We start from the raw sequence: 20,950 nt of genomic DNA on the forward strand, positions 1-20,950 counted from the left end.
AATGCCTGTAAGTATTACTCTTTCCCAAAATGGATAATGCATGAGCAATCCCCCGGGAAGGTTCCAACTCTACAGCAAGGTGACCTCACTAAAAAAAATTATAATCATAATCTATTTTCTGTATTTCATCTAATCCTTCTGGGGACAATATACCAGCCTTCAATATTTTTCCCAGAAATAGATGACAATCAGTTTCAATATGACTGCTATTATAACTGTTTCTAAAGATCTACCATCTCATGGGCTTCAAGACAGACCCCTCTCTTTTGTTACTTATTTTTAAACAATTGAAACAACAGAATGGAAAAGGAATACTATAATTTTAAACAATAAAATGTTGTGCATAATCCCAATACTGTACTTCCATTTCACCCTGTTGGCAGAAAAGAGATAAAATACCAAAAGATATAAAAACAGATTTGATACGTACACACAAAAACAATGCCTACTTGCTGGGCGCAGTGGCTCATGCCTGTAATCCCAGCACTTTGGGAGGCCGAGGTGGGTGAATCACAATATCAGGAGATCGAGACCATCCTGGCTAACACAGTGAAACACCGTCTCTACTAAAAATACAAAAAAATTTAGCTGGGTGTGGTGGCAGGCGCCTGTAGTCTCAGCTACTCGGGAGGCTGAGGCAGGAGAATGGCATGAACCCAGTAGGGGGAGCTTGCAGTGAGCTGAGATCGCGCCACTGCACTCCAGCCTGGGCGACAGAGCAAGACTTAGTCTCAAAAAAAACCAAAAAGCAAAAAACAAAACCAATGCCTACTTGATACACAAATGAAAAATTGTGTTAACTTACTATACGTAATAACACACGTTATTTGTTCTGACAAAAATATCACTGCAAATTGGAATTTTGACATCTCCTTGTAAAGGCTGGTTTTAGATTCCCTGTGGGATTGCTAAAGAGACTGTGCTATCCTTTAAAAATGCAATGTAAGTCTCTAAAATTGGGAGATTATATGTAACAAAGGGATGAGTTATAAAGATATACAGTTTTAAAAACTGGCTATATCAAAATTTGAACTTTATTTATAAAATAGGCCATCTAATAAGAGATGCATTTTCACCTGATGATAAAATTCATACATTAAAACTACTAAAAAGCTTGCATTGATGTAGTACTGTGAAAGTGAACAAAAGGTTTTCTTTTCCTTTTTTCATATTACTCCATAACTAAAGCCAGGATTATTCAGCAATCTTCCATATTTCCTACTCATTGCTCTGTAATCTCTCTGTAGAAATAATGGTGGTTAAGATAAGGTGCAATAACTATCTGCTAATAGGTCAAATAAAAATGAGTCATATTTTATGGTGGAAACTTACTACTTTTCTCACCAAGGGAAAATGCTAGTTGATCTGTCATTCTAATTTTATGCTAAATTCATTTAATATGGATATGATTTGAGCTGATTTATTGGTTGTAAAAAATGTTACTGCTTCAATTATCCCTAGCTCAGATTTCCTTTATGTATTACTTCAATCCTATTTAATTATCAAAAACGTACATAATTCTTTTTCAAAGTTGTCATTATTACTTAAAGAATATGTAAAGAATAAGTAAAGTCAAATTACTTTTTCAAAGTCCAAATATTAAACTGTATGACATGGACAATATTCAGCCAGGTATGACCTACAAAACTGACAATTTCATACGATTCGATCTAATAAAACATTCTGTGACTCTCATATCATTGAAAGTAAAACTCCACAGCTGCCCAGAGAAGGCAGCTCCCTGCCCATCAAAGCTGTGGAATGAAAGGTTTGGGGCACTGTGGCAGTCAAAGGCTATTCCCATCAACGACAGATTTCTTGGAGCAAGAAACCAAGAAACAATGGGAACAATATTACACTTTAAAAAGGGAAGGGGAGTAATATCCTGAGAGTAACTCATGTCAAAGATAACAAGTACAGGGTGGAATTAACATAAGCAGGTAAACCATAAATAACAAGGCCTGTGTCACCATATTAAAATATCAGCCCCGCCGGGCGCGGTGGCTCACGCCTGTAATCCCAGCATTTTGAGAGGCCGAGGCGGGCGGATCACGAGGTCAGGAGATGGAGACCATCCTGGCTAACACGGTGAAACCCCGTCTCTACTAGAAATACAAAAAATCAGCCGGGCGTGGTGGTGGGCGCCTGTAGTCCCAGCTACTCGGGAGGCTGAGGCAGGAGAATGGCGTGAACCCGGGAGGCGGAGCTTGCAGTGAGTCGAGATGGCACCACTGCACTCCAGCCTGAGTGACACAGCGAGACTCCGTCTCAAAAAAAATACATAAATAAAATCAGCCCATGATCCACAAGAATTAGTCACTCAAACCTGTGTTCAAAAATGTGCACTCAATCAAAGTGGGGCTCCTAAACATTTGTTGCCCCCGGGTTGAGGAAACAGAGAGATAGGAAGAGATGAAAACAAATGTGTTAGTAAAGATCTGTTGTCCAACTTTGATGCTTTCACATACAGTTTTCCAATGCCAGAGTGAAACTCTTAAATAGCACTAAATCTCTTTGTGGGTACCATGTGCACTTCAGTGGGAGGGAGCTGTTGTAAGGCGTGATTGGAAGGTATTTAAAGATGCTTGATTCTCTTGGGGGAAATTCCTAGAGGGAATTAATCTGACAGATGTCCCCTTGCAAGCTAACCACTGCATCAACATCATCAGAATAATGTTTTAAAATATTCTAATTTAGAATAATGAATTAGGGCTATGTGGTCCAGCTGGAAAACAAACTCCAGTTGAGGCAGCTAACATGTATGGAATCGGGACTCTGTTCTTCCAGTAGATTGCCCAGAATACTGCAGTAACTTAAAAAAAAAAAAAAAGAGAGAGAGAGAAGAAAAAAGCAGTCAGTCTTTGGGGAATAGCAGTGTGATGCTCCTGGAGCACCCTCTGGAGGCCAGAAAAAGGTGACACGGGGCATAGGAAGAATGAAGAGAATTCTGATCATCTCTGCCCTTATGTAGAGGCAGAACTCCACAGATCTCACTTGACTTGGACTGAAAAATGCACTTTATCAGTCATAATCAGGGCAACATAAGAAAGTGCATATCTAATTTCTAGTTTAAAAATGCAAAAGAAATCTAACGTGTTAACGACATTCTCAAATAATTTTGTTTCCTAATTTTAAAAAATTAACATATTTTCTGCCTACATTCTGAATTCTTTTGGGAATTTACTGCAGAGGCTTTTTAAAAAAATATTTAGAAGAAAGAGATGAGAACATGGAATATTTTCCTTAATAAAATGTACTTTTGTAAACAGGGTTATATACAGTGAATTATTAGTCAATTGTTGAAAAGTAGCCAGCTTTATGTTTAGTAAAACCAAAAATAAATAAAGCTGTCCATTTCTTCTTTTTTTCTAACACCTCACTTTTTCTAAAGCGACAAACACTGACATCTATTGGTATTTTGGTAGCTCGCTTTTTTTTTAACCCATTAAAACATATGCAAGGACACACACAAGTGCAGACATGCACAAAATTAGGAGAAATCCAAAATATCATTAGTTCCTTCAAGAAAACTTCATTGTATGTACCTCAGTGGCATATTTTTTATCTGGGTAAAAGAAATCCGTTTTCAAGCTAATACTATCTGATTTAATTTTTTGTTTTTTCTATTTGTCAAGAGGGGGAGCTCCAGGGTTAACTAAACTACCAGAAGTTCATTCATTTGCGTCCTTGAGCAAATAAAGTGACTCACCCAAAATACTGGCATTTGGTTTGTTTTCATCTATCCTAACAGAACATGATAAACTATCAGTACTGTTCAAATCGAATTTAACTTGTTACTTGGAGAACGCTAACAGAACATTGATTTGGTAAGAATCTATCACACTTCCAGAACTTTAAACACTACCTATAGCCATTCTAGGAAGGCTGAGGAGGAAATAAAAAACTAGAAATGTGGATTTAATATATTCCTTATTTTGTTTATATTTAGAAACACCTGCACTCAATTCTATGAACATTGCTGGCAATATACTGTTATGCTTGATAAAGAGGTAGTGAGGGGCAGATTGGTGCACACTTTTGTTTTTCAATTGCTGCAATTTATACGAGTCCCAAAAGAGAAGATTATGTATTCTATACAATAAAGTGAGGTTTAAGCATCAACTCTTTAGTGCTGCCAGAAAAAAGAGTCATGTTTCAAAATCTTCTCACAGCTTGAAACCTCAACATCTTTCTGCCAGAGATAAAATTATGTTGCACCTCACTCTACTTTCAATATTTAGATTGAGTTCAGTACTGTTTTCATAATGTATATATGCAGTTATGGAATTTGACACTCTTATCCACTTTTCTCTAGTTTTACAGGTAGTACATATTAATATTTATAACCACTGTAATCTGAGGTCAGCTTTGGATATTTTTTACCATAAAAGGTAAATTTTGGAAATTATATCAAATATCTTTGCAAAGACACAGATAATTCATTTCTTAAGTAGTTTTATAAAGACAGCTAATATTACTGGGCACTTATTACATGTTGGTTGATGTTCAGAGTGCTTTTCATGGATTATTTCCTTTAAGCTTCATGAAACCCTCATGATAATAATAATACTATTATTATCCCCATATTACAGAAAAAGGAAATTTAGGCACAGAAAGATTAAGTAACTTTCCCATGACTACATATTTAAGGAACAGCCTAATTGGGATTTAAACCCAGGCAATCTGGCTGAAGAGCTAAGGACTAGGCCATCTGGCATCTTGCTGCCTAATAGCGAGGAATTTTCTTATTTTCGAAAGGACAGATGACAAAATACACAATATACATCTGTTTTACTGCCTGGAACATGGTAAGAATTCAATAAATAGCAGGTCCCTCATTAATAAACATAAAAGTGTCCAGCACAGTGCCTGGCATGTAGTAGGTATTCAGTGTTCATGTTTGTCTAATATTTTTTGGTTCTATATATATATTTTTTCTCCTCTTTTTCATTAGTGTTATCTGACCATTTCATGGGTATGAGAAGTATTCATGTCTGAATATACAACTTTCTTCCGCTCTTCCTGCTATTTTAATTCTGCAAAATAAGTCCTATTTCATTCTGTGAGTAATCTTTAATGTTTTTAATAATTACATAGGCTAGGTGGTTACAAGTAACCAGGTTGAAACAGATCACTGGACATTCCTCTTGTTCTGTAAACACAGGCTGCCCTGTTAGGGTCAGGGTACTTTATACGCAAGAATGTTTACAAGCACTTCAGCCTGCAGAGCCACTTAGTGAGGGAAACAGGTGGGTGATGTCATTGGGGAAACACACAGCCTGCTTCTACCTATTTGGGATACTAGGTTTCTCAATGTTTCCATCACCCAGACTCACAAATGCCTCTCCTACCAGGAGTGAAGGGAGACAGGATAGTTCTAGAATCTGGCTAGGCGTGATAGTGAATTTTTCCCAGGTTGTTTAAGAGGAAAAAGAAAAAAGACAGAATTCCGTGCAGAGGTGCAGAGTAAGAACAACATATCGACAAACAGAGAATCACAAAGGAAGCTTAGAGTCAAATACCAACTGGCCAAAAATTAAAAAAAAAAAAAAAAGCGGCTAAGCGCCGTGGCTCATGCCCGTAATCCCAGCACTTTGGGAGGCCGAGGCGTGTGGATCGCGAGGTCAAGAGATCGACACCATCCTGGCCAACATGGTGAAACCCTGTCTCTACTAAAAATACAAAAATTAGCTGGGCGTGGTGGCGCACACCTGTAGTCCCAGCTACTCAAGAGTCTGAGGCAGGGGAATCACTCGAACCCAGGAGGCAGAGGTTGCAGTGAGCCGAGATTGCGCCCACTGCACTCCAGCCTGGCAACAGAGCGAGACTCCGTCAAAAAAAAAAAAAAAAAAAAAAAAAAAGCTCTGGTTTTGTAATTCAGGCTTCAAGAGAAAAAGTCTGTTGAGCTGAATCAGTATGAAGAGGCTGGATACGGGAGGTCCAGCACCAAGGAGACCTAGGCTGTTACAGGGCTCTTGGTACGTGGATCAGTGATACAGCACCCAAGACTATTCTTAGCTTGCCTATTTTGAGCAAAGAAAAGGAATCAATGACTCCAAGGGCTTGGGACCTATTAGAGCTATTATTATGGAATAGATCATTGTGTTGAACATCTGCAGCCCCAATAGTGGGCAATTCAACATTTAGTTAATTGTATAAAAGTGCAGATGCTCTGAAATAGCCATGTATGTATCGCATATCAGTCACTCATGCCATATGAAAGTTAAAGAAGCCTTTTCCCCCTGAAAATTTCCCTCCAACAGATGTGTTTATGCCTATGCGTACAATATAGCACACAGCGGGGCTGAGTGGCTGAGATCCCACCCCATTATCTCTCCCCTGACTGTCATGAGGCAATGTTAAAACAGCCGAAGAGAGGCTTGGCTATTGCATCCGTACCATCAAGGACAGACAGTTGCAGTGGCTGTTTTAAGAAAGGAGTGAAACTTGGAACTGACAGGCACTAAGATGGGAGCAATACAAGAGAAACTTGTCCTCCTAAGTCCTAATTTGGGCTGGCGTGGCAAGTGTGAATACTAGAGTTATGGCATCTATAGGTCGTTCCTTTGGGAATGCCTGAAACCTAGAGTGTGGGTTTTTCTCACAAACCATTATAGTCATCAGGCATGAATTCTCCTAAGACAAGGAAAACTACACTGGCACTTACCATTATAAGGAAAATGACAAAGAAGGAAAGAAACACTGATTCTGAAGCATTGTATTTAATGCCATGTGCTTCTATATAAAGCTGGTTTCAAGTTGTTGACCATTCTTTTTGAATCAAATAAAGAATACATATTCTTATCTGGTTTAAAAAGCACAAGATGTTTCGAAGGGGGTAAAAAGTCCCTCCCCAAAAAAGATTATAATCTGGTGGAAAACAGAGACAAATATACTAAAAACTAACCTACAGCCAAATTCACCCCAATTTTTCAGGGAAGACAGTTAAGCAAATGTCACTTAAAGATACTGACTTAGCTGGTTTAGAGGGAATCACTGCTGTGCCACTGGAAAGCAGATGAGAGCCACCAAGGAAGCTCTGGTGCTCTGTGTCAAGAGAGCGTAGCTAATCACAAGACAGCTGCCTACCTAGTAGATGAGATCTGGAGGGCACAGAAATGCCTGCCCCTCCCCCACTGAACTTGTGAAGTTGCTGTGTTACGGTACTGCTGCTGGGAGCCCTTGACAAAATGCACACCTATTACCTGAACAGGATGCTATTTCAGACCACTGGCCCCTTCTTAATTCATTAGACCATCTACAGAGGACCACAGAAACTTCTTCTGAAGGCAATGAGCAGGGAGACAGGAGAACACAACCACAAACAGTGATAAGAGCCCCCAAAATAACTCTTTACAACGATTTGAGCTAGGTCTGAAATCTCCGTAATTTACTATGATGACCTTAGAAAGGACAGTAGACAAAGTCACGCAGGGAGGTAACTAATCCAGCTCCCCAATTTCATATCTTGTTGAATAAAGTGCTATGGTCTCTCCCCAAAATATAGGGTAAAAATAAGGAAAAATTCAATACACCCTCATGAGGGGCAATGATCAGTAATTGAAGTGAATATGATCAGCAGGATCTTATTAAAGAAGCAAGCACAAGAATGGCCAGTGGCGAAACAATTACTCTCTGTTCAATTTCTGTTTTGCTCAAAACTCTGCTGAAGGTCTCTGCCAATAACCCAGGTTCTGAAATGCTATCAGTGATAGCAGTAAGAAGACCAAGCAAATGTGGTTTGTTTTCTTCCAGCAAGGGACAAATACTTCTACAGTATTACTGTAGCCACAGTATTATCAAGTACTAGTGAATTAATTCTGCAGAAGTGCTTCATGAAATGTGTGTTGGGGGTACGCTCGAAGCGACTTAAGGCATCTGGATCAATTAATAATTGGGAATTGCAGAGGCAAAAAATAAATAAATTCTCCCCCATCTCCTTCCTCCCCTCTTTTATCAGGTACCTACCAATCACTCATAAACAAGTATTTATTCAACATGCCTCTTTTGTCCAAGGTAATGTCCAAAGCATCAGCGCTTCCTAGGGACATCTAAGGTAAAGCTTTCGTTCATGCTCGTGTTCTGATGATGAAACACAAGATTTGTTTCTAGAAAGCTTCGATTGCCATTTTATTATATAGATAACCAGCAAACAATTGGTTTCAAAAATTCAGATAAATGGTTGTTTTCTGACATCTCTTGGGAAAGTAAATTAACCATATTTATCACAGAGGTCTTGAAAAATAGAACTGTTAAGCCAAAAGTTTGTAGAACTTGTTTGTGGCAGAGCTGATTCCGGGCACTGGACTAGATTTCATCTGCTTCGCTGACCTTTAGGAATCCCTGCCGCTGCTCTGAGTCTCCGTAGCATAGGACTGAATCAAGATGAACCGGCGCGCACTCTACATCGCTTGCCCTGTGCCCCAAAACGCCGAAGCTAACTTCCCACGCGGCCTCTTGCTCGACCACCCACTTCTGCGCTGCCAGGCACACCGAGGGGACCGGCTCTCCCTCCAGGCGGCCCGTTCCAGCGTTTCCCGCTAGAGGGCACACGGCCCCCGTACAAAGTGCTTCTGGCGCGGGGCACGCGCGCACGCAGCCTCGACTCCTATACCCCAGGTCTCACTCCCGGGCTGGGCTCAGCCGCTAAGGCGCTGGGGAGGGGCCGTGCCAGGGAGCGAAGCGCTCCCGGGACTCTGGGAGGGTGCGGCCGGGACTGCTGTCCCTTGCCCTGAGCTCTGGGCGTAGGCGCCCGGTAGGACTCGGCGCCCAGGTGAGCGACGGCCCCCAGGAGGGGAAGCACCGCGCGACTCCACGGGCGCTCAGAGCGCAGGGCGAAGAGGACAGGCGAGGGAGAGGGGGAGGGAGAGGCCACGGCATCCGAGGAGGAGGAGTAGGAGGAGCAGGAGGAGGATCGTGGGGCCCGGGCCGCGCTGCGCACCCACCTGGGCTCTGGCTGCCCGCCGCGGACTCCGGCTTCTTGCCGGAGCCTCGCTCCTTCTTCTTGCCCTTCCCTTTGCCTCTGCCTTCTTTGCGCTCGGACATCTCGCCGGAGACGGAGCGCTCTACGCGGACGGCTCTCGGCGCAGGCGAGTTTGGTCCAAGGGCTCGGATCGGGTTTGGGAAAAGTTTGTCCCTCGAGGGGGAGAGCGAGCGGCCGCGCTGAGGCGCTCGCGCTGCGCGGGGGCGTCTCCCGTTGCCTGCAGGGAGCGCGGCGCGGACGCGGCGGGCGGTCCGGCCACCTGGAACGGGCGCTTGCCCTGACTCTCGGGGCTGCTCCTGTCGCCCCGGGAAGTCGTCGATGGGTCCCGCCGCTGGCGGCTCGCGTCCTGGCCTCTGCCCGGCGCCCTCGCAACCCGATCGGGGAGAGGTTATCACGGTCCTGCTCACGCTCCCATCGTCCGGGCAGCCGCCGCCGCTCAGCTCCTGGCCTCCGCGCGAGCCCGGAGTTCCAACAAGTTTCGGGGAACTCCTCGCCGGCTCTTTTTCAATTGCCCCGCAGCCACCCACCTCCCGCCCGCAGGTTGGAGGCAGGCGCCTCCTTCGCACCCTCCCCTGGCCTCGCCCCCTCCCTCTTCCCCACCACACCCCCACCCCGAGGCGCGGACACGCCACCGGGAGGAGCCTGGGCTCGGCGCTCCCGGGCGCAGCCCCTTTTCCTCCCGCGCTGGCCGGGCGGGGGGTGGCGGCGCGGCTGCCGGGAACCCCCGACAGGGGTCGCTGGACGCTGCGCGGAGACCGAGGCCAGCGCCCCGGAGACCCGGGAACCCAGGCGGAGACCCGAGGCTCTCGCTGCCCGCTCCCCTCCGCAGCCAGGCAGCGCCTGGGAGGGCTGCTCCGTCCCCTTCCACGCGGAGAAGGACGGCATAGAGAAAAGTTTGCGACTCCCACACCTATGCCCCAAGCAGAGGCTCCGTGGTCAGGAACCCTGGGAGGGGTGCGGGGGGAACGTTGGTGGCTTTCCCAGAAGAGTTCGGGGTTCATTCCTTAACTCACTTAAGTACAAAAGCCCTGTCGCACGCAGGCGAAAATAAACTCTAGGTGGAAGGGAGTTTAAGATAAGGCTTCCTTCCAGGTGCACAGGAAGGGCTAAGCGAACCTTAAAGATGCTAGGTTGCGCTCTCCCGCTGGGTCTGCGGCGTGTTCGTGCGTGTGTGTGTGTGTGTGTGTGTTTGTGTTTAGTAAGTGCCTGTTAGAAATCTTCAGCTTTTCCTTAAAAAATAACCTGGCCTCTTCTAAGGGGGTACCCTTAAACTACGTCTCTTACTACAACTTAATTTTCAGAGGAACTGATAAAAAACACAGTTCGGAGCACGACTCAGAATAATTAAAATTACTGCAGCCGCTGAAAGTCACTCAGTTCTGCCGAGTGGAAAAGCAGGCAGGGAGGGGTAGAATAAAGACACAGAACTGGAGATCCTTAATTCGTGAATGTGGGGTTTCTCAGATTCAAACTTTACTCAGAACTGCGCGTGAAACCTACTCCTTCCGTTGTCCTCCCTCTGGTGGAGAATTCTAAAGAGCAAGGAAATAAGAAGACATTGACCCCTCCCCTGCAAAGGACAAAAGTTAAAGACCAGGGTAACGGGCACCACGGAAGGATCCAGAATTGTCTACATGTAGAGAAAACATCCTCAGAGTTATACCACAGCTGTGGCTAACTTAGACTCTTAATTTACAGTGAAATACTCTTGTGTTGTGGTCGGGAAGTGGTGAGTTGGAACAATCCATATTCAAAATCTATTGCTTCACTTTAAAAGTGACTTGCTCTTGGTTTTCCATTTTCAGGGGTCAATGCTAACTGAACCATTACCTACACACGGCCTTCTCATGGTATTTTCTGATGGCCGCAATTTAAATAAAAGTGCAGTCTGGAGTGTCTTCTTGATATGTAGATGGGAAGGGAGGGAGGGAAATATGTTCACTTTAAAACTGTCCTAAAATCACACTAATTTTATTCTAGTTTAATTTGCACTGTCATAAGAACGAAACTCTGTTGAATGGGTTTAACTGTGAAAAGATATCCTAGCAGTCTTGCCATCATTATTTATAGTTTAAAAGTTTGGTGTCCAAGTAGCTTCTGATAGCCTTCCTACAAACACCAAATATAAATTTCACTGGGCTATAAAGACAGCAAAAGCAGAGAAAAGATGATGAATATATCTCAGTAGCACTATTAATATTCCACAGAGACGTATGCAAGATGGAGTCTGAACACTGGCTGAAATAACTCTGTTTTCCCAGGAGGGGGCCACTGCTCAGTAAGCAGGAAATAGCAAAATTCAGAGAAGTCCTTTCAAAACAGATATTTTGTCCCAAGGATGTGAGACAGCGTAAGGGCTTAGTATACACTACCACATATTCTCAAACATGGCATTATGTTAGAATTGAAGGACTGAAAGCAAAGATGTATTCTGGGATTTTTTTTAAAAAAAATAAGATTTTCCCCAACTAAAAAAAAAAAAAAAGCTCAAAATCCATTTCTATGAAAATGTTGTAATTCTGCTACTTTTGTTTAGGGTCTGGATGTTTTGCTTCAACAAAACAGCTTACTGGTCATTTTTAGAGTAATTTTTCAGTGAGATAGGCGAAGAGCCTACGATTTTGTGATACATTTTCATTTGAATGAACCTGAAGAGGTAGTTGACAGTCTTCCAAAATTAAGCATACATGACTACAAAAGAGATTACAGATACTATGGTGGCTTTAAGATAAAACATAAAAGCAGGATTCCTACAGGAATTTTAGGGCTGAGGAATGAATGAATATGAAGGGAGGGAGGTGAGTATAAATGAGCATTTAATAATTGTTTTTCCTTGGTTTGATGTGATGGAGGGGAAAAGACAGGACAAAAATTGCAATGATAAATATTGAAGGGACTTTAAGGAAAGATGATGAAATGGCAATTGCATGACAACAATCCTTTCTGGAACCATATCCAGATTCTCGAGTTACATTTTAGTTATCACTTGTAGCTGAATTCTCAGGAAATTCATGGCTCAGTCCAAAAAGGTTTTTTTCTAAAAATCGTTAGGTCTTTATGTTACTTAATGTTAATTTTAAGGGGTTTTATTACATTATTTATGACCAGCTAAAAGATTAACCAAATAAATGTCCATTTCTTGGACAGTTAAAACATTTATGAGATTTATCAAGAATTTGATATTGTCCTTAAATTATTCATCTCTGTGGTCAGGAGTAGCAAATGAATTTTTTTTTGCATTTGTAAAAAACCTTGGAACTGACCAGAACAAGGGATGGAGAAAAGAGGAAGAATATTTTTGCTTTAAAAAAAAACCCAATTGTATAATTTAGAAATGATGACATATCTTAATGTTTTAATTTTATTAATTTGTGTATTGTTCAGGTCTTAGATCATGTATTATATAGGGTATATCAGCTCCCAGGTAAATTGTCAACATAACTCCTGATAAAAAGAGTACAGATTTTAAAAAATAAACACCTTGGGCATTAAAGAAATGCAAAATTTAGATCTCACATGAAATGACAGCGTAAGAGAAACACAATCATGTGCCACTACATTTTTCCTTGGCTAGACTTAACTTTTAGAAGGACTCTTAGAATCTACAAAGCAGGCTGAATATATCCTCTCAGTAAATCCCATTTGGGAAATACTCCAAGAAAATTTTTAAAACATGGAAAAATTAAAGAAGATTAACAAGACAAATTGCATTTTTGGCAAAATATTATGCATGTTGACAGTAATGGGACTTTAGAATTCTGCAAATAGTCACTTTTAACTTTTTTAAATCAAGTAACAAGATAATTTAAACAAAGATTACTTTTTTAAAAACTTTGCAACAAAGTTGACATTAATGAAGATGCATGAATGCAAAGAAAATCTCACTCAGCAGAGTCAACTTCAAAACAACCACTAAATGTATATGATTCATTCATTCACCAAGCGTTTACTGAACTAAGTGATAGACAGGCCGGGCATGGTGGCTCATGCCTGTAATTCTTACACTTTCAGAGGCTGAGATGAGTGGATTGCTTGAGCCCAGGAGTTCAAGACCAGCCTGGGCAACATGAGGAAATCCTGTCTCTACAAAAAAAAAAAAAAAAAAAAAAAGATACAAAAATTAGCCAGGTGTAGTGGTGCTCCCCTGTAGTCCCAGCTACTGGGAGGTTGAGGTGGGAGGATCACCTGAGCCCTGGGAGGTTGAGGCTGCAGTGAGCCATAAATGTGCCACTGCACTCCAGCCTGGGTGACAGTGAGACCCTGTCTCATAACAATAAATAAATAAATAAATAAATAAATAAATAAATAAATAAAAAGCTAGACAGTAGAGAAACAGAAATAAAATACTGTCTCTGATCTCATGAACCTAAAATATTGTGAGAAAGGCATAAAAACAAATTAAATATGACAATACAATATGAAAAACAAGGCCAGATGAGTTTTCTGGAACTGAAGCTCATAAAATTTGGGGGATCTTTTAAAAGAAAAATACTGCAAAATTAAACTTACAAATTTAGGTAATAAGAAATTAAAGAGGCTCTTGCAAGTCAGAGGCCCTGAAGAGTAAGCTTCCTTAGCTTATGGTAAATTCACTTTTAGTGATTCCAAGCATATTCCAACATCTGCACCATAATTACAGCAATGGTACTTGACAATTATATACTATTTTGGAGATTAAATCATACTGTTACATAATATCACTATAAATAGGAGACATTAACAAGCAATCAAAAGGAATACACACAAAACTGAGATAAGCAAAGACCATCCTATGAGGGAGGAAATTGAGGTGAAAGGAGGCTTAATAATTCACAGATTTGCGATTGTCCTGTGTGTTCAGTTAGACTCTTAGCATCAACATGCATGTTGAGTTTATTAGGGAAAGCACTTCTGACCAGCAAGACACTCTGGCAAAACTAGAAATGGTACCCTCCATTTGGCAAATATTTAATAGAATTACTAATTAGTCATTGTCTGCTGTAAAGACAGTTTTATGATAAAATTATGAGCTTAGAATTCAAAGAAAAATGCTAAAAGGCAATGTTCAAACAACATTAAAATCAAATCTATGTTTATGTTTTTCTGCTTGTGTGACTTTTAAAAATTACTACATACTAATGATTACTATTATTTATCATTACTATTAATAAGATAACTGTCAGGATTGTAGTGTCATGACTGATATCATGGATTAAAAATTGTTAATACTGCTAAATACTATTGCCGAATTTCTTCTCCTGGCCCTGATAAACAGGGCCAATGTCATACATTTCTTCTGTAATAAGGCAGATATATAAGACAATCATTTTTGAAAACATTTGAATTTCTTATAAGAAGAATACCATCCCACACAACTTTTCAGTTATTTTTTCTGACCTCTGCATTATTTATCCTCCTCAGTCCCCTGGCAACGCACCCTTAATTTAGATGTCTATATGATGCAAATATATATATACTTATATATGCATATGTGTACATACACATATACATATGTAGACATACATGTGTATACATCTGTTTATTTGTGTGTCAATATATATGTATCTGGGTATATAATTTCTCATTCCCTTTACTGGAAATGGAAAGCATTGTCTGTATTTGAATATAAGCCTATAAAAGGCAGAGATTATATAACCTTGTATCCATTTATTATATATTTCTATCCATTAGAATTCCTAGCTGTACTTTGCATCTGGTAAGCACTAAATACTTTGCATAGAATGAACCTAAATAGAACAGAATGAAGATAAAAAGCCTAGTTCAGTGATTACCATTTTCTATCAATCAATGACTAATTACCTACTGTGACAATCATTTTGACACCTTCTTTCTGTGGCCCACCAATCCCCAAGTCCTGTCATTTTGACTTCAGTCTTCTTTTATGCCTCTTCACTAAGTACCACCCCAATCCAAGTCTTCATCCTTTTTTGTTTTGACTGTAATAAAGCTTTCCACCTGGACTATTGCTTCACCCAATTATCTTGCCACATACTGTAGTCAGAAGAGTCTTTTTGAAATGCAAATTTAATCCAGTCACTTTTTGCTTCCCAGGAGTCTATCCAGTGCCCTTGAAGAAGGAGGCTGTGGGTCACCCCAGCCTTATCTCCCTTTGCTTCCTGCACAAAGGCCTCCTTGCACCATGCCTGCATAGCTTGCATCCTTTGCAGCCTTAGAGCCTTTGCACTAGCTATGTCCTCTGCCTGAATTTTCCCACAACCACCACACTTTGCCTAATTCCACTTAACATTCAGGCTTCAAGGGAAATTCAGTTGCTTGGAAAAGCTTTTCCTTACCTTTGTACACTGTTTCATCCCATCCTGTTTTAATCTGTCTTTACACTTTTTGGTGAATGAATAAATATTACTTTCATATGTAAGACTATACATACAGAAGTGTGTGTGTACTTAGGTTTATTCAGTCAAATTTTCGATGATGATGATGATGGTACTGGGCATGACACCTTGATATAACTTCTGTTAAAATAAGCCTTTCCATGAACAAATATGTAAAATAAAAATCTGGACTAATCAGTATAATCTCTCAATACCTTCTCTAAAAGGTGAGGTTATAAAATGATAAAATGCCAAGAAGCATAATTACTTTTTTTCCCTGAATTTGCTCTGCAAGTTTCACCTGTAGATTACGTTCATTGGCTTCATTTCCTCCCTTGGATTCTTGTGAGGTGTCAGAGGAGCCCATAAAATAGTTGGGTTTTAGCAAAGATACTCTAACAAAGTGATAACGGATGAAAACCTGCAAACACTGCATTGTTAGAGGGGAATTAAAAACTTCTTGTCCTAGGCATAGTGTAGGTAAGCTTCCTCTTGTCATTAAGATTATTTTTCACTTCACAGATTAGTGATAAATCCCCATAGAGTCATTTCATCAAGTGACACCCAGTAAACACCTTAGAACTATCTTTGAGTTTCGATTTAATCTCTCTAATATTTTACTATATTCCCATCATCCATATTCATACAGCAAATGCCAAGGCATTTCTCTATACATACTTGGCGCTCATTTTCTGTGAATATTTATTATACAGCCAAGAGAGAGATTCAGATGCTTTGATGGCTTTTAAGAGTGATCCCACAAGAACCTCTTCAACGTTCCTATTTTCTTTCCTTTCAAAAGGCACTTTCTTTGTTATTTTGAAAGATTCAACCCTGTTAAATTTATAATGATGTTAAAATATAAATTGAATGTCATGAGTGATGAATTAGTACTTCAAATATTTGAACAGCGAGAGTAATTTAATAGGTCAACTCTTTTTTTTTTTCCTGTTATGTTCCATAAGAGGCACCTGGTAGAAAGCATTTCCAAAACAGATTATAGTATATAGGAAATTACTTCATAATGTCATCATGATAACAGGGCTGTATGGAGTGAAACACGGACCCATCATATTCTGTACCTGGCCCAGGCATGTATTGTAATAATACCACAATTACTCTTTTTCCTCCTTTCCCACATAATTCCTTCTAACTTCCTTACTAAATCTTTATGAAAACATCCTCCCTTTTCTTCAGTTCCTCCTCATGTTAGAGTGCAATACTTCATATATCTGACTTGACTAGGGATTTTTAGTTTCGAGGTGAAAGCCAAGAGTGAAGTTCTTGGTGGAATGTTACAGTCATCTCCACCCCTGGATCCGGGCCTAGAACTCAAGTTTCTTTGCAACAGACTAACTTTCAACACACTATATGTTTGGGAATTTTGTGTATGTGTGTGTTAAAAGAATCTATGTCTTTCAATTCTCATTCATTTGGGAAAAGAATTTCACAAGTATTAACAACTCAAGAAGACAAGTCATCTTTTAAAGATGATTTAGCAGAACAATTAGCTAACTTGGCAGAAACCAAATGGATGTCCAACAAATAACTGGTGACCAACCATGCAGAAGATTACATTCTTATGGAAAATGTTGTTTTTCCTGCTTAATCATAAAGATTGGGTTGGCTCCAACTCTTTCCCATAGGTGCAAGATGGAAACTACCTAATTCAAATGGTGCAGGGAGCTCTGGTCTTGCCTAGGGTCTTATTCAGCATGTAGGATTCTTTGGCGCCCAGAGAAAAATTCTGGGGGTGATCCTGGGCCTTATTCAATTGAATGCCTAGAATATGTTTGGATCATCATTTGTGAATAATCTGTTTGTCCCAGAGTGTGTACTGAAGTCTCTGTGATCCCATAAAGCAGTTATATCCAGGCACAAAAATATTATTTCAGTACACCTGAGATTTGTGTCTTCAAGTTCTGGTTTTGTAGGTGGAAGAAGAAAGTTACTTTTACTAAGGTGTCTTTTCTCTTGCTTTCGGATTGAATGACATTTTTATTTTTGTTGTCATTGTTTTTTCCAAAAGATAGTCTGACAGAATGACATGGAAGTCATTTTTATTTTCATAACAATAAGCAGAGTGCTGAGAGTCAGCAACATACTAGGATTCTTATCAGATGTATTTATTATGAGTGCTAAATATAGCTCTGTCTCAGAAGCACAATGTAAAGAATTTAATATATATTTTCTCAACTCATTTTTTTTCCTTCTTCCCCTCTTCCCTAAGAAACTTTTATTAAAATCTAATCCATACTCTCCTTCTTTGTCCTGCCGGTTTACCTGCCCTGCCAATCTCTACTGCTGGGTTACCCCAGTTAACCATTATCTTTCCCCATTCTATCCAAGAAACCATAACAACAACAACAACAACAACAACAACAACAACAACAACAAAACCTTTCTTTTGACCTTTCCTTTACTTTCACTACCAAACACTCAGATTTTTTTTTTGTTTATCAGTTCAAGGACTCTGTCTCATCTCCAACTCTCCACCAATCTAATTAAACTGCTCAGAGTTTACCAGTGCCTTCCAAATTGTCATCTGAACTCTTCTCTTTTTAATCCTTTTTATGCCTAGGGGGCATTGATACACTCATCTTAAAACCTTTTCCTGGGACTCATAGTAAAATCTCAGTGGCATGACTTTCTGTGTGTCTTTTTCTTAAATCTTTTTTTTTTTCCTTAACTTTCTCTTAAATGCTGGCCCATGGTCCAATATTTAAAACTGTTTTCTTCTTAACTACATGATAATTCTATAAAAACATTATTTACTTGCCACTACCTCAAATGTTGATAATTCGTAAATGTTCATCTACAGCTGTAAGTTGTTTTCTAAACTGCAAGCCTGTATTTCCAAGTACCTGAAACTAAACATGCCCAAAGACAATTCATTAATCTCCATCCCTTCCCCGCAAAAAAAAAAAAAAAGCCAGACAGAGCTCAAGATCAGAAACCAGGCATCATCCTTCATTTTTCTCTTTACATCTTCCTTTTCTTCTCATCTGCCTCCAGCCACCTGGTGCCCCCAATTCTACAGTGTTCACCTCTGAAGCAGCCTTTATTCTCATCGCCTGTCTTGCTTCTTCCCTGACCTGGGTCCTCTTCCTCATTCTTTGACTGGGCTTGTAAATTCTCTTCTTACGCAGAGTCAGTTTCAGTTCACACTCCCAGCCATCACAGCTCCTGCTACCAGAGTTAATCTTCTAAAATAGAGCGATTATCTTGTCATTCCTTCGTGTAATGTCTCTATTAGATTCCTGCTGCTATAAAATAGAAACTTCTCCTTAGAGGGCAGCCAGGTCCTTTCCAATCTCATTGCTGCATAAACACTCAATCTCTTTTCTGTCTTCTCCTGTGCATTGTGGGCACCCTGGCCACACTGAACTATGGTTTTCTAGCCTCTTATATTTTCTTGCCTCTATGATTTTAACTGTGTTTTTCTTACTACTTGGAATTTTCTCCTCCTTTTCTGCCTGCTAAAGTTCCATTCTTCCAGACCCAACTCAAAACTTGCCTCTTCTGTTTTTTCCTGATGTTCCCAAAGGGAACCAGTGGCTGTGGAATATGTGTATTCCTTCTCTGTATCTTCAGTTTAACACTTGCATTATTATAATTACTTGTTTTCAAGTTTGTCTCTCTGCCATGCAGTAATGATGCCTCAGGAATCATCTCTTTATCTTCTTAAAGTACACAACCACCGTATGTATATTAAAATGAACAGACTATAAATGTATGCAGATAATTCACAATTTACATTTAATTCAGCTTCGGAATGATTGGGCTGCCATTGAAGGGTTTTGAAATCTTTCCAAATAGAACTTTTTACTCCAACTCAATATACTTTAACAAAGCAACTGTAACTTTTCCAAGCTCTGCAGCTGTATTAGCTATATCTTAATTCATTTGTTCAGCCGAAAGTTACAGTTTGAGGGATTCAAGAACAAGCCTAGCTGATTTTTGTCATTACATTTTGATGTCCCTAAATTCACCTTCACCTACTCTGTGCTTTATTTCCCCATATTTAAAAACATGGTATAATCATATGAACACGTGTTTCTCATGAACCATCATGGGGTATTATTAGGTTCAATCAATTTCTTGTCTATAAATTCCTTTAGGAATAAAATTTTTATCACCTATAGCCTTGATCTTCATTTCTGAAAAGTTTAATTGTAACTCTTGAAGGGAGAAAGAGTCCCTACATATAGTTGATATTTTTTGATTGCTTGAGATAGGCTCCCTCTCAGAGGGTGCCTATCACTCAGTAGCTCCCTCCGCCATCCCCCAATCTCTGCCTAAATATGCTGAGACCCTCAGAGGGTCACTGTCTCAGCTGAGGCAGTGGCTCATACCTGTAATCCCAGCATTTTAGGAGGCCTAGGCAGGTGGATCACTTGAGGTCAGGAGTTCCAGCCCAGCCTGACCAACATGATGAAACCCTGTCTCTACTAAAAATACAAAAATTAGGTGGGCGTGGTGGCGCGTGCTTGTTATCCCAGCTACTCCGGAGGCTGAGGGAGGAGAATCACTTGAACCCAGGAGGCGGAGGTTGCAGTGAGCTGAGATCGCGCCCCTGCACTCCAGCCTGGGCAACAGAGCGAGACTCTGTCTCAAAAAAGAAAAAAGAAAACAAGAGTAACCATACCCACCAAAACCTGAGAAGGAGAAGCCTGTCCTTGAAAAAGCACTGATGTATCTGACCGAGCTTTGAACTCTGACTCTGCTGCATCTCTGCTATTTCCTCATCTGTAAAATGAGGATTATAATATTGACTGTATCAGTCACCATTGTGAAGATTAAATGAGCTCATGGAAGTAAAGTCTCAGCCTGCATAGGCACTAAGAAAATGGCAGCTCTTTAGTTGCCACTCTCCCCTGACTTCCAGCTGCTGCTGCTCCTGCCAACCCAGCACAGGTGTCCCCACACATCTCTGAATCCAGGCCAGCCTTATTAAAAGAAGCTTCATGCCCAAAGAATAGGTAAATTTTACTATTCAGTAATTAGTGAAAAGGTAATTCTGAATTTTCCCTGGCCAATGCCCTTACAGCTACAAAGAATACATGAACCCAATAAAAATGCCATATGTTCATGGATTTGGAGTTTTTGTCACCCTAGTCTGAATTTACCTTCTCTTGTCATCCCTTTCTGGATTTCTGTAGGATGGAAGACAATGAACCAACTCAGTTGGGGGGCAGCAGAAGGGAAGAGGAGGCAAAAGGAAATCTAGTACTTGAATGAGTAGAATCTGACCAACGTGACAAACAGAATTCTTTTTTTTTTTTTTTTTTGAGACGGAGTCTCACTGTGCCACTGAGGATGGAATGCAGTGGCGCGATCTGGGCTCACTGCAACCTCCACCTCCCAGGTTCAAGCAATTTTCCTGCCTCAGCCTCCCGAGTAGCTGGCATGCGCCAATTTTTGTATTTTTAGTAGAGATGGGATTTCACCATGTTGGCCAGGCTGGTCTCCCAAAATGCTGGGATTACAGGTGTGAGCCACTGCACCTGGCCGACAAACAGGACATTTTTTGAGACGGAGTCTTGCTCTGTTGCCCAGGCTGGAGGGCAGTGGCGCATCTCCGCTCACTGCAAGCTCCGCCTCCCGGGTTCACACCATTCTTCTGCCTCAGCCT

The 20,950-nt window shown here is 40.7% G+C and overlaps 1 protein-coding gene across 7 annotated transcripts in view; it reads right to left on the reverse strand.

The window, feature by feature from the left end:
• NRG1 (neuregulin 1) overlaps nucleotides 1-9,539 on the reverse strand; it is a 220,112-nt gene extending 210,573 nt beyond the window's left edge. For 4 of the 7 annotated variants that reach the window (XM_055349439.2, XM_063709359.1, XM_055349445.2 and 1 more), the window contains exon 1: nucleotides 8,946-9,078. In XM_055349439.2, coding sequence (XP_055205414.1) covers nucleotides 8,946-9,045 — 100 coding nt within the window. In that variant the 5' untranslated portion in view covers nucleotides 9,046-9,078. Of the gene's footprint in view, nucleotides 1-8,945 lie in introns of all 7 variants that reach the window. The other 3 variants (XM_019032755.4, XM_019032753.4, XM_055349438.2) reach the window with 1 other exon arrangement.
• Nucleotides 9,540-20,950: the final 11,411 nt, after the last annotated feature.

This window comes from Gorilla gorilla, chromosome 7 (genome assembly GCF_029281585.2).
Source record: "Gorilla gorilla gorilla isolate KB3781 chromosome 7, NHGRI_mGorGor1-v2.1_pri, whole genome shotgun sequence".
Lineage (NCBI taxonomy): Eukaryota > Metazoa > Chordata > Mammalia > Primates > Hominidae > Gorilla > Gorilla gorilla.